General features: G+C 40.5%; 1 protein-coding gene across 12 annotated transcripts in view; it reads left to right on the top strand.

Annotated features, from left to right (window-relative positions):
* The window catches only part of EML5 (EMAP like 5), a 182,342-nt gene that overhangs the window by 119,951 nt on the left and 48,135 nt on the right, over nt 1-14,256 (top strand). For all 12 annotated transcript variants that reach the window (XM_016926543.4, XM_054666214.2, XM_016926544.4 and 9 more), the window contains 4 exons: nt 10,402-10,554; nt 11,267-11,398; nt 12,778-12,866; nt 14,052-14,228. In XM_016926543.4, coding sequence (XP_016782032.1) covers nt 10,402-10,554; nt 11,267-11,398; nt 12,778-12,866; nt 14,052-14,228 — 551 coding nt within the window. The remainder of the gene's footprint in view (nt 1-10,401; nt 10,555-11,266; nt 11,399-12,777; nt 12,867-14,051; nt 14,229-14,256) is intronic.

Here is a 14,256-nt window from a genome sequence, read left to right as displayed (position 1 = left end):
AACTTGAGGGAGATGATTTAGGGTATCTGGTAGAAGAAATTTCTAAGCAACAAATTATTCACGAGGTGACTTTGGTGTTGTTTGAAGTATTCAGTTTTTAAAGGGAACCAGAGCATAAAAGTTCAGGAAATTTGCGGCCTGACTGTGACAGAAAAGAATATCTCATTTTCTGAGGCGAAATTCAAGCCAGCTGCAGAAGTTTGCATAAATAATGAGGAGCTGAATGTTAATTCCCAAAACAATGGGGAAAGTGTCTCCAGGGCATGTCAGAAGTCTTCACGGCAGCCCCTCCCATCACAGGCCTGGAGGCCTAGGAGGAAAAGATGGTTTTGTGGGCCAGGCCATGGGCCCCTCTACTCTGTGCAGCCTAGGGACTTGGTACCCTGCATTCCAGCAGCTCCATCCATAGCTAAAAGGGGCCAAAGTACAGCTCGGACTGTTGTTTCAGATCAGAAGCCTCAAGCCTTGGCAGCTTCCATGTGGTGTTGAGCCTGCAGGTGCACAGAAGTCAAGAATTGAGGTTTGGGAACCTCCACCTAGATTTCAGAGGATGTATGGAAATGCCTGGATGCCCAGGCAGAAGTTTGCTGCAAAGGCAGGGACCTCATGAAGAACCTCTGCTAGGGCAGTGCGAAAGGGAAATGTGGGGTTGGAGCCCCCATACAGAGTCCCTACTGGGGCACCGCCTAGTGGAGGTATGAGAAGAGGGCAACCATCCTTCAGACCCCAGAATGGTAGAACAACTGACAGCTTGCACCATGTGCCTGGAAAAGCCACAGGCACTGAATGCCAGCCTGTGAAAGCAGCCCGGAAGGGGGCTATACTCTGCAAAACCACAGGGGCAGAGCTGCCCAAGACCATGGGAACCCACCTCTTGCATCAGTGTGGCCTGGATGTGAGACATGGAGTCAAAGGAGATCACTGGAGCTTTAAGATCTGACTGCCCTGCTGGATTTTGGACTTGAATGGGGCCTGTAACCCCTTGGTTTTGGCCAGTTTCCCCTATTTGGGACAGCTGTATTATCCAATGCCTGTACCCCCATTGTATCTAGGAAGTAAGTAACTTGCTTTTGATTTTACAAGCTCATAGGTGGAAGGGACTTGCCTTGTCCCAGATGAGATGTTAGACTGTGGACTTTTGAGTTAATGCTGAAATGAGTTAAGACTTTGGTGGACTGTTGGGAAGGCACGATTGGGTTTGAAATGTGAGGACATGAAATTTGGGAAGTGCCAGGGTCAGAATGATGTGGTTTAACTGTGTCCCCACCCAAATCTCATCTCGAATTCACACGTGTTGTGGGAGGGACTTGGTGGGAGGTAATTGAATCATGGGGGCGGGTCTTTCCTGTGCTGTTCTCGTGATAGTGAGTCTCACGACATCTGATGGTTTTATGTGTCTGGGATTTCACCTGTTTGTACTCACTCCATCCTGCTGCCCTGTGAAGAAGGTGCCTGCTTCTCCTTTGCCTTCTGCTATGATTGTAAGTTTCATGAGGCCTCCTCAGAAATACAGAACTGTGAGTCAATTAAATCTCTTTCCTTTATAAATTACCAAGTCTCAGGGTTTTTATTGTTGTTGTTGTTGTTGTTTTTGAGATGAAGTCTCACCCTTTTAGCGTAGCCTGAAGTGCAGTGGCACAATCTGAGCTCACTGCAACCTCCACCTCCTGGGTTCAAGTGATTCTCCTGCCTCAGCCTCCTGAGTAGCTGAGATTACAGACATGCGCTACCATGCCTGGCTAATTTTTGTACTTTTAGTAGAGACAAGGTTTCACTATGTTGGCCAGGCTGGTCTTGAACTCCTGATATCAAGTGATCCGCCCACCTCAGCCTTCCAAAATGGTGGGATTACAGGTGTCAGCCACCACACCCAGCCAGGTATTTCTTCATAGCAGTGTGAGAACAGACTAATAACGGGCAGTATGGCCATTTCACAATATTTATTCTTCCTATGTATGAGCATGGAATTATTTCATTTGTTTCTGTCCTCTTTTATTTCCTTGAGCAGTGGTTTGTAGTTTTTGAAGAGGTCCTTCACTTCCCTTGTTAGCTATATTCCTAGGTATTTTATTCTCTTCATAGCAATTGTGAACAGGAATTCATTCATGATTTGGCTCTCTGTTTTCTGTTGTTGGTATATAGGAATGCTTGTAATTTTTGCACATTGATTTTGTATCCTTTGACTTTGCTGAAGTTGCGTATCAGCTTAAGAAGCTTTTGGGCTGAGATAATGGGGTTTTCTAGACATACTATCATATCATCTGCAAACAGAAAACAGTTTTACTTCCTCTCTTCCTATTGGAATACACTTTATTTCTTTCTCTTGTCTGATGGCCCTGGCCAGAACTTCCAATACTATGTTGAATAGGAGTGGTGAGAGAAGGCATCCTTGTCTTGTGCTGGTTTTCAAGGGGAATGCTTCCAGCTTCTGCCCATTCAGTATGATACTCACTGTGGGTTTATCATTATTATTTTGAGGTATGTTCCATCAATACCTAGTTTATTGAGAATTTTTAACATGATGGGATGTTGAATTTTATCAAAGGCCTTTTCTGCATATACTGAGATAATCATATGGTCTTTGTCTTTAGATCTGTTTATGTGATGAATTATGTTTATTGATTTGTGTGTGTTGAACAAGCCTAGCATCCTGGGGATGAAGACAGCTTGATTGTGGTGGATAATCTTTGATGTGCTGCTGGATTCAGTTTGCCAGTATTTTATTGAGGACTTTTGCATCAATATTCTTCAGTCATATTGGCCTGGAGTTTTCTTTTTTTTGTTGCATCTCTGCCAGGTTTGGGTATCAAGATGATGCTGGCCTCAAAAAATGAGTTAGGGAGGAGTCCCTTTTTTTCAGCTGTTTGGAATAGTTTCAGAAGAAATGGTACCAGCTCCTCTTTGTACCTCTGGTAGAATTCAGCTGTAAATCTCTCTGGTCCTGGGCTCTTTTTGGTTGGTAGACTATTTATTACTGCCTAAATTTCAGAACTGTTATTGGTCTATTCAGGGATTCAACTTCTTCCTGGTTCCGTCTTTGGAGAGTGTATGTGTCCAGGAATTTATCCATTTCTTCCAGATTTTCTATTTTATTTGCATAGAGGTGTTTATAGTATTCTCTGATGGTTGTTTGTATTTCTGTGGGATCAGCGGTGATGTCCCCTTTATCATTTTTTATTGTGTCGATTTGATTCTTCTCTCTTTTCTTGTCTAGCTAATGATCTATTTTATTAATTTTTTTCAAAAACCGGCCCCTGGATTCATTAATATTTTTTGAAGCGCTTTTCGTGTCTCTATCTCCTTCAGTTCTGCTCTGATCTTGGTTATTTCTTGTCTTCTGCTAGCTTCGGGGTTTGTTTGCTCTTGGTTCTCTAGTTCTTTTAGTTGTGATATTAGGGTGTCAATTTGAGATCTTTCTAGCTTTTTGATGTGGGCACTTAGGGCTATACATTTCCCTCTTAAAACTGCTTTAGCTGTGTCCCAGAGATTCTGGTATCTTGTCTCCATGTTCTTATTGGTTTCAAAGGACTTCTTGATCTCTGCCTTAATTTCATTATTTACCCAGGAGTCATTTAGGAGCAGGTTGTTCAATTTCTGTGTAGTTATGTGGTTTTAAATGATTTTCTTAATCTTGGGTTCTAATTTGATAGTGCTGTGGTCTGAGAGACTGTTATGATTTCAGTTCTTTTGTACTTGCTGAGGAGTGTTTTACTTTCAATTATGTGATCGATTTTAGGGTACGTGCTATGTGGTGCCAAGAAGAAAGTATATTCTATTGTTTTTGGTTGGAGAGTTCTGTAGATATCTATCAGGTCCGCTTGATCCGGAGCTGAGTTCAAGTCCTGAATATCTTTGTTAATTTTCTGTCTTGATGATCTAATGTTGACAGTAGGGTGTTAAAGTCTCCCACTATTATTATGTGGGAGTCTAGGTTGTCTCTTCGTAGGTCTCTAAGAACTTGTTTTATGAATCTGGGTGCTCCTGAACTGGGTGCATGTATATTTAGGATAGTTAGCTTTACTTGTTGAATTGATCCCATTTCCATTATACAATGCCCATCTTTGTCTTTTTTGATCTTTTTTGGTTTAAAATCTGTTTTGTTAGAAACTAGGATTGCACTCCCTGCTTTTTCCTGCTTTCCATTTGCTTGGTAAATTTTCCTCCATCCCTTTATTTTGAGCCTGTATGTGTCTTTACACATGAGATAGATCTCTTGAATATAGCACACCAATGGGTTGTGACTCTTTATCAGCATGCCATTCTCTGTCTTTTAATTTGGGGCATTTAGCCAATTTACATTTAAGGTTAATATTGTTATGTGTGAATTTGATCCTGTCATCGTGATGCTAGCTGGTTATGTTGCACACTTAATGTAGTTGCTTCATAGTATCATTGATTTTCGTACTTCAGTGTGTTTTTGCAGTGGCTGGTAACACTTTTTCCTTTCCATATTTAGTGCTTCCTTCGGGAGCTCTTGCAAGGCAGGCCCGGTGGTGACCAATTCCCTCAGCATTTGCTTGTCTAAAAAGGAGTTTATTTCTCCTTCACTTATGAGGCTTAGTTTGGCTGGATATGAAATTCTGAGTTGGAAATTCTTTAAGAATGTTGAATATTGGCCCCTAGTGTCTCCTGACTTGTAGGGCTTCTGCTGAGAAGTCTGCTGTTAGTCTGATGGGCTCCCCTTTGTAGGTGACCTGACTTTATCTCTGACTGCCCTTAACATTTTTTTCCTTCATTTTGACCTTGGAGAATCTGATGATTATGTATCATGGGGTTGATCTTCTCATGGAGTATCTTACTGGGGTTCTCTGGATTGCCTGAATTTGAATTTTGGCCTGTCTTGTTAGGTTGGGGAAGTTCTCCTGGATGATATCCTGAAGTATGTTTTACAACTTTGTTCTGTTCAGGTACCCCAGTCAGTCATAGGTTCAGTCTTTCTACATAATCCCGTAGTTCTCAGAGGTTTTGCTCATTCCTTTTCATCCTTTTTTTTATTTTCTCTAATCTTGTATGTGTATCTTATTTCAGCAAGATAGTCTTCAAGCTCTGAAATTCTTTCCTGTGCTTGGTCTATTCAGTTATTGATACTTGTGGTTGCATTGTAACATTCTTGGTTGTGTTTTTCAGCTCCTTCAGGTCATTTGTGTTCTTCTCTAAACTGGTTATTCTGGTTAACAGCTCCTGTAATGTTTTATCATGGCGCTTAGCTTCTTTGCATCGGGTTAGAACTTGTTCCTTTAGCTCAGCAAAATTCATTATTACCCACCTTCTGAAGCCTACTTCTGTCAATTCATCCATCTCAGCCTTTGCCCAGTTCTGTGCCCTTGCTGGAGAGGTGTTGTGTTAATTTGGAGGAGAAGAGGCACTCTGGCTTTTTGAGTTTGCAGCATTTTTTTTCTTTGATTCTGTCTCATCTTTGTGAGTTTATCTAGCTTCAGTCTTTGAGGCTGCTGAACTTTGGATGAGGTTTTTGCAGGGACTTTTTTTGTTGATGCTTTTGTTGTTGGTGTTTGTTTGTTTTTCTTTTTTCTCCTTTTTTTTTTTTTTTTTTTGAGATGGAGTCCTGCTCTATCACCCAGGCTGGAGTGCAGTGGCGTGATCTTGGCCCACTGCAACCTCCACTTCCTGAGTTCAAGCAATTCTCTGCCTCAGCCTCCCAAGTAGCTGGGATTACAGGCACCTGCTACCACACCCAGCTAATTTTTTTTGGTTTTTTTTAGTAGAGATGGGGTTTCACCATCTTGGTCAGGCTGGTCTTGAACTCCTGACCACATGATCCACCTGCCTCGGCCTCCCAAAAGTGCTGGGATTACAGGCATGAGCCACTATGCCTGGCCTGTTTTTCTTTTAACAGTCAGGCCCCTCTTCCTCTTCCAGCTGAGGTTTGCTGGAGGTCCACTCCAGACCTTCTTTGCTTGGGTCCCTCCCACACCTCGAGGTATCACCAGTGGAGGCTGCAAAACAGTAAAGGTAGCTGCCTGCTCCTTTCCCTGGGATCTCTGTCCCAGAGGGTCACTGAACTGATACCATTGGAAACGCCCCTGTATAAGGTGTCTAGCAACCCCTGTTGGGGTGGTCTCACCCAGTCAGGAGGTACAGGATCCAGGACCCACTTAATGAAGCACTCTGACTACCCCTTGGCAGAGGGGGTGCATTACACTGGGGGAAATCCCACTTGTCCTGACTGCCCAGATTCCTCAGAGCTGGTAGAGGGAAAGACTAAGTCTGCTGATCCATGGAGACCACGGATGCCCCTCCCCTCTAGGAGCTCAGTCCCTGGGAGATCAGAGTTCTGTCCACAAACCTCTGGCTGGAGTTGCTGAAATTCCTGCAGGGAGGCCCCGCACAGTGAGGGGTTATGGTCAGGGTCCGACCTAAAGAGGCAGTCTGGCCACCATCTGCCACAGCCTCTGTGCTGCACTGTGGTGAATTCCTCCTGGGTCTAAACTGTCTATTTTCCCAGGCACCGTCAGAGGAGAAATGGCAGACTGTAGCTGCAGTGATGTCTGCTGCCCCTCGCCCAGGGAGCTCAGTCATCTGAGGCAGCAGACAGCCAAAGTGATGACGGCTGTCCCTTCCCCCAGGAACTTGGTAGTCTTCGGCAGTCTGTAGCTAAGTGGCCACTGAGAATCTGTGCAGCTCTATGCTTGGGATTCAAGGAACTGGTGGCATGGGCTCACGGGGGGGATCTCCTGATCCACCAGTTGCACAGATCCATGGAAAAAGTGTGGTTTCCCGGGCAGGATAGCACAATCACTCACTGCCTCTCTTGGCTGGGAGTGGGAGCTCCCCTTGTCCTGTGCAGCTCCCAGGTGGGCTGTCACTCCACTCTGCTTTTCCTCACTCTCCATGGGTCATGCCAACCACCTTGTCAGTCCCAATGAGAGAACCTGGATACCTCAGTTGCCGGTGCAGGATTCACTTGCCGTTTTCGGTCTTCTTGGTGGGAGCCTCTGACCACAGCTGTTTCTAGTTGGCTTTCTTGGCCCCTCCCCTTCCAAATGTGGCTTTTTTGCTCTGGTTTTCTGCTCCCCTTTTAATTTTGATAACTAGAAAATGTTTCTAATTTTTCAATGATCTCAGCTATGAATTTTAAAGGATACTTACTATATTAATCTTCCCTTAAACTCAACTTTCTACCTGCTTTATGCCTGCACCCAACCAGCAGAATAAGCATTGAGTAAAACAGGGAACTGTGATAATTGACCTCACTACTATTCTGTTTCTCTTCCCTCTTTTGTAGCAGAACTCCTCAAAATAGTTGAGGCGCCCTTCTCTGTGTGTTCACATGACAGTAGCTCCATAACCCACTCCAATTAGGCTTTTTTCCCTACTTGTCCATTTAACCTGCTGCCAATCTGTTGATCACTTCCTGGTTCTCAGTGCATTCACCTCACAGCAGTTTTTGACACAATTTATCATTCCCTTTTTTTTTTTCTGAAATACTTTATTCACTTGTCTCTGGAACCCGTGCGTGTCTGTTTCTTCTCTCTACTTCACTGACTCCCTTTTTCTGTTTCCTTTGCTAGCGGTATCTCTTCTTCCTGCACTCTGCATTTAGGACTGCTCCAGCGCTTCTCCCCGGACTTTTCTTTTCATATGTACACTCACACTTTAGATTCAGTCGGTCACTGTCCAGTCAGAAGATGAGACTACAAGGCTTATTTGAACAGTGGGAATTTAATAAAAAGAATTGCTAACTAGCAAAAAGTGATTACCTACTGAAAAAGCCTTAGAGGTAGCCACCATAGAAAGCAGCTACCAACCCTAGTACTAAGGGAGAGTGAACAAGTTAAAGGTGATTCAGACCTGTTTGGAAATGGTGTGGCTGCCACCAGAACATTCAGTGAGCTTGTGGCAAAAAAGCTTGCCAGAGGGTGCAGCCCTCAGTGGAACAGTGAGAGTAGTCACTTGGTGAAGGAGAAGCTTGCCAGAGGCAGCAGGCCAGAGCTGAATGGTCAGAACCACTGCTTGAAGAGCTTAACCTAGGGCAAAATCATTGAACTGTGAGCACTCCTGCCAGAGAATCTTCCTGAAGTCTGCAAATTGCAGCTAAATCGTTAGAGCCATTACAGTGATGGTGGAGAAACTTGCTGAAAGAGGCAGTTGGGGCTGCCACTCTGGTGAATGCTATCAGGCCCCCTTCATGCCAGTGCCCTGGCTCTGTTAGTAAAACAGCACACTGGAGGAAGGGAGTCACTTCTATTTTGGCCTTTTAGTGTCTCTCCAGCTCCCTCTACTGGCAAGCTAGCAAAAAAGTCTGTGAGGCCCAAAGTGGCAGATTTGGAACTGAGAGGCAATAAATTAATAACCAGCACAGTCTTCCCCTCTGGCTAGTCAGGATCCACATGAACCTTTATACACACATTTGAATTTCAGTACAATCACAGAACTAACCTTATGTTTCTACCCAAAGAGATGCAGCTACCCTTGGTACAAGTGAGGTAGTTCTCACCCCTAAAGAGAGAAGACCTACGCTATTCTCAAATTTAGTCACGGTCTTATATTCTTTTAACACAAGGAATATTCTTTTAACACAAAATTGTAAAGTTAACCTCCAGCAAACTTGTATAAAATATGAAGGAGAAAAAGGAGAGAAAAGTCAAATAGTTAATATACACAAATAAAGATATACATATAACAAACGTTATATGCAGCTCCTGAAAAGGATTCATATATTAAATTGTCTCCTTCATGTCTTCACTTAAACTTCTCATAGGCATCTTTAACTTAATTTGTACAGAACTAAGCACTGGTTCCTCCTCTAGTTTATCCCATCTCAGTAAATGGCATCACCACTCAAGCAAAACCATGCCCTTGACGCGTTTCACCCCACATCCAGTTGGTCAAAGTTCTGCCAGCTCTATCTTTGAAATATATCCAAATCCTTCCTCTTATCACCTCCACTGCTGCCACCCAGCTCCAGGTCATCATCATCTCTTGACTCTCAAATCTGAGAAATCACATCTTAGATTTCTTCATTTCCAATGTATGCTTGATAATTAAATGACTACTTGTTCTCAACTTATGCTATAACTTTTCATTCTGTATATACCCTGTCCTTTCCTCATCAGATTTCATACAAGATACCAAAACCCTTAGGGCTTTTGAATATGTTTGCTGCAACCCTTGCTGTTAGGGTAAGCCCTTTTTTGTGTTTATCAATGCAGCACTAACCCTTATTTTTACGAATGTTAACATCATTAATGACATTAATGAACGATATTAATTTATCATTAATAACAAAAATATCATTTCATATATGGTTCTGAAACTTATATATATAGATGTATCTTCCTACCTTTAATAATGGCCTATTAGATTTTTAAAAATATTTTAGTTTCATAGGCCAGGTGCTGTGGCTCACGCCTGTAATCCCAGCACTTTGAGAGTCTGAGGCAGGTGGTTCACCTGAGGTCAGGAGTTCAGGACCAGCCTGACCAACATGGTGAAACCCCATCTCTACTAAAAATACAAAAGTAGCCAGGCCTGGTGGCACATGCCTGTAATCCCAGCTACTTGGGAGGCTGAGGCAGGAGAATCACTTGAACCCAGGAGGCGGAGGTTGCAGTGAGCTGAGATCATGCCATTGCACTCCACCCTGGGCAACAAGAGGGAAATTCCATCTCAAAAAAAATTACTTTTATAAAGATGACTTATTTCTTAAATTTCTGTTTTTTTGGAAAGAAGCTACAAAGGTAAAACCTACTCTGCAAAACTTCCACATATATCATTGGCTTTTTATGTTAATTAAAATCTCTCATTCTTTTTCATCAACTTAATTTCTTTTAAGGTAAATATCCATACTTGCTTTTGTTGTATTCAGAAGTGAGTTTCATTCCTGCTTAGAATTCCATACCATTGACTTCTATGGAAAACTTAATCTGTATCTCGACTCCTTTTTGATATTGATTTGAAGCCATAATAAAGAGGCAACCTTTTTAGCAAATAATTTTTTTTTTTTTTTTTGAGGCAAGGTCTCACTCTGTAACCCAGGCTGGAGTGCAGTGGTGCAATCATAGCTCACTGCACCCTCAACCTCCTGGGCTCAAACAGTCCTCCCGCCTCAGCTTCCTAAGTAAATGGGACTACAGGTGTGTGCCACCATGCCTGTCTATTTATTTACTTACTTACCTGTCTTCCCTTCCCTCTTCTCTCTTCCCCCTTCTCTCTTCCCCCTCGCCCCTTCTCCTTTGCCCCTTGCCCCTTCCCCTACTCTGCCTACTGGCAGAGATGGGGTCTTGCTATGTTGCCCAGGCTGGTCTTAACCTCCTGGCCTCAGGCAGTCCTCCTGCCTCAGCTCCCCAGAGTGCTTGGATTATAGGCATGAGCCACCACACCTGGCCCATACTTTAAATTAGAAAAAAGGGAAAATTGCCTAATATACTCTTTCTCTTTCAGGTGGGAGGTGTTGCTGTTTTTCTCCTGATGGTAAAGCTTTAGCCGTAGGTCTCAACGATGGAAGCTTCTTAATGGCAAATGCGGATACTCTAGAGGATCTTGTGTCTTTTCATCACAGAAAAGATATGATTTCAGATATTCGATTTTCTCCTGGTAAGATCCATTGAAATTGTATTTGAGTATTAACTTGGGTCTGGCAGTGTATAAATGTATCAATGTATAATTTTTATTAACTGTTATGTTATCTCAGAACTTAACTTTTTTACTAGAAGAGGCAGTGTAGCAAGAGGTAAAAGCCCTGTTGTTAGATTGGTGCAAATATCTGTCTTAGTGCCAATTCTGTTACTAAATTTTCTGTGTGACTTGAGCCAGGATGCTTCTCTGAGCTTTTGTTTCCTCATTTGTGATATAAAAGGGGTTGGATAACTGTTTTCGTTATATTCTTAATGCTTTTGAAATTGCACTCATTTTACTCCATTAATTTCCATGTATTCATTATCTACTACAAACCTACTGTAATGTAGCAATTACTAATGTTAAGGCAAAATTTACTTATGTTGGTTTAGTTCCATTTTTTTCTAAATTTAGAGGGAGTTTTGTTAAATACAAAGTATCAAAACTACATCATACATAGCTTTTGACATTTGCTTCCCACTGAACTAATTTGTTACACTAAAAAATTATTTTGTTAAGTATAATATACTTGAAAAATGTTATCATTTGTTATTTAACACATCTGTTTTATTATAATTTATGAAACAACTAAGATTTCTCCATAAAGAAAAGGAAAATTAACTCTAGTTGCAGAGTGTAAAAAAGTATTTCCAAAGATAGAAAATGTCAAGCAAATATGTTTCTATTATAGGTTCTGGGAAATACCTTGCTGTAGCATCCCATGACAGCTTTATAGATATATACAATGTAATGAATAGTAAACGAGTAGGAATATGCAAAGGAGCTACCAGTTACATAACCCATATTGATTGGGATATTAGAGGTAAGACTTTAAATAACTTAATATTTGATAAAAGTTTCATTTGATTTAGTATAGCTATATTAGAGAAACAGAAAAGTGATTCAACAGATGAGTTAAAAAGAATTGGGAAAAACAACCATTATTCTCAAAATTATTTTTTACTATTTTACATCTGAAGATGAATACTATAGAGTTGAGACTTTTCTTTTTCCTTTTTCTTTTTTTTTTTTTTTTTTGAGACAGGTCTCACTCTGTCACCCAGGCTGGAATGCTGTGGTACAATCACAGTTCACTACAACCTTAACCTCCTGGGCTTAAGTGATCCTCCCAACTCAGCCTCCTGAGTGCTGGGACTACAGGCATGCACCACCATGCCTGGCTAATTTTTAAATGTTTTGTACAGACAGGTTCTCACTATATTGCCCAGGCTGGTCCCGAACTCCTGGACTCAAGCAATCCTCCCACCTTGGCATCCCAAAGTGCTGTGATTATAGGCATGAGCCACTGCACCCAACCTACACTTTTCAATACTTCACCTAATATCGTTCAAATAATAGTACAGTAAGTGATTAGTTGTTTAATTTGTAAAGTGATTTAAATATTATGCAAAAAAATTGTTGTGAAGATGTCTTGATCTTTGTCATATAAATTTGACATAAATAGAATATAGAAATGTTGGCCAGGTATGGTGGCTCATGCCTGTAATCTCAGTACTTTGGGAGGCCAAGGCTGGAGGACTGCTTGAGCCCAGGAGTTTGAGAGCAGCCTGGGCAACACAGTGAGACCCCATTCCTAAAAAAAAAAAAATAATGAAATACATTTTTAAAAAGAAATGTTAATGAAGATTTTAAAGTCATTTTTCTCATTGTTTGATATGAAATATATCTTCAAAAAGAGTCATAATCATATAACATAAAGAACTTAATTAGTATGTTTGTATTTTAGCAGAATGCATGGCATATGACTGAGTTTAATATGTTTGATAAATGTTAAGTATTTTAAATCCTCTCTTTTTAAGGACGTTATTGTTTCATGTATTCAACTATATTGTATTCAACTATATAAATTGAGCATCATAAAGTTTTTCTAAATATAGTTAAACAGATACTTACACTTTAAAAAATATTTTAACATTTGTTTCTAGGAATTTTTTACATATGCATAACCAAAGAAATCATTTTTATGTATATACATATACAAAAATCAAACCACTTATGAATTTAGTTACTTAGTAATATGGAATTATAAAAATAAAATGTTCTTACTATAAGTTGACTGCAGCAGAAAATGGTTTTTATATTTAAGCTGATTTTTTCCCATAAAACTTAAACATCATACTGATGGTATATATATTTGTATGTATTTTATATGTGTAAATATTTTTAAAAATTTTTTTGAAGGAAAGCTTTTACAGGTCAACACTGGTGCTAAGGAACAATTATTCTTTGAAGCTCCCAGAGGGAAAAAACAAACCATCCCCAGCGTGGAGGTAGGACAACAGTGGTGCTTGCAGTGTTGTTCATGTGAATAAAAGTGGCTAGAAAACTGATACCTACTTTCTATCGTTTAGTTACACGTGAAGTCTGTTCTCAAATTATTAAAATATTGGATATTATTGAGTTTATTGAGTCAGAATACATGGGTGAAGGAAGAAACACTATATTAATAAAAGGAGTCAGCGGGCATGGTGGCTCACGCCTGTAATCCCAACACTTTGGAAGCAGAGGCAAGCAGATTGCTTGTGCTCAGGAGTTCAAGACCAGACTGGATAACATGCTGAAACCCCATCTCTACAAAAAAATACAAAAAATTAGCTGGGCATGGTGGCATGTGCCTATAGTCCCAGTTACTTGGGAGGCTGAGGTGGGAGGATTGCTTGAACCTAGGAGGCGGAGGCTGCAGTGAGCCATGTTCATGCCACTACACTCCAGCCTGGGTGACAAAGTGAGACCCTGTATTTAAAAAAAAAAAAAAAAAAGGAATAAATCACTTGCATGGCTAGCTGTGCTCCAGTTGCTTTCCTCAAAAGACAAGAAGCGTGAAATAGCAAATAGAAGACATGCCATCTAAGATTGGAGTATTGCATATCTGCCACGTCCTTAGGAATCCATATGCCTAAGAAGTTTGTTGCCAGATTACTGTTTTTGCTTCTTAAAAAAAACAAGAAAAATTGTGTTGCATTTTGTGCCTGACAATATTAGCCTTTTTTTTTTTTTGTATTTTTTATCTTGGCCTAGGAAGAGAGGCTTAACAAATTTAACATGAAAGTGTCTTAATGAAGGGAGAGACCATAAGTAAAAGTTCCAAATTTCTAGTAAGGGTTAGTTGGAAAACATAATGCATTGTTAGAAATTTAAACATGAACTTTAAGAATCTTACTTGATTATCCTAAAGTCAGAAACGGTTTTATTATTAACACTGTATGCTTAGCATCTAGAACACACAGTGGATATATAATTATATTCTGAATAATACTATATTAAAATTTTTCTGCAGCAACTAGTAGGCTCTGGGGAGTTACAAAACCAAGACAACTAATAATTTAACTATTTTTTCATTAAAACTTTCATTTTACTTGTGACACACATAACTACAAAGAAAAATGTTTACATTTTGGTCGTTAATACTTTAGGTTTGGATAATCCAAACTTACAGCATTGTTTTTCGTTTTTAGGTAGAAAAAATTGCTTGGGCATCATGGACAAGTGTACTTGGTTTATGCTGTGAAGGAATTTGGCCAGTAATTGGAGAAGTTACAGATGTAACTGCTTCTTGCCTCACCAGTGACAAAATGGTTCTAGCTACCGGGGACGATTTGGGATTTGTGAAGTTATTTAGATATCCTACTAAAGTATGTGTTTTTCTTTAACTTTCCTAAT

This window comes from Pan troglodytes, chromosome 15 (genome assembly GCF_028858775.2).
Source record: "Pan troglodytes isolate AG18354 chromosome 15, NHGRI_mPanTro3-v2.0_pri, whole genome shotgun sequence".
Classification (NCBI taxonomy): domain Eukaryota; kingdom Metazoa; phylum Chordata; class Mammalia; order Primates; family Hominidae; genus Pan; species Pan troglodytes.
This window is presented reverse-complemented; position numbering and strand designations above follow the sequence as displayed.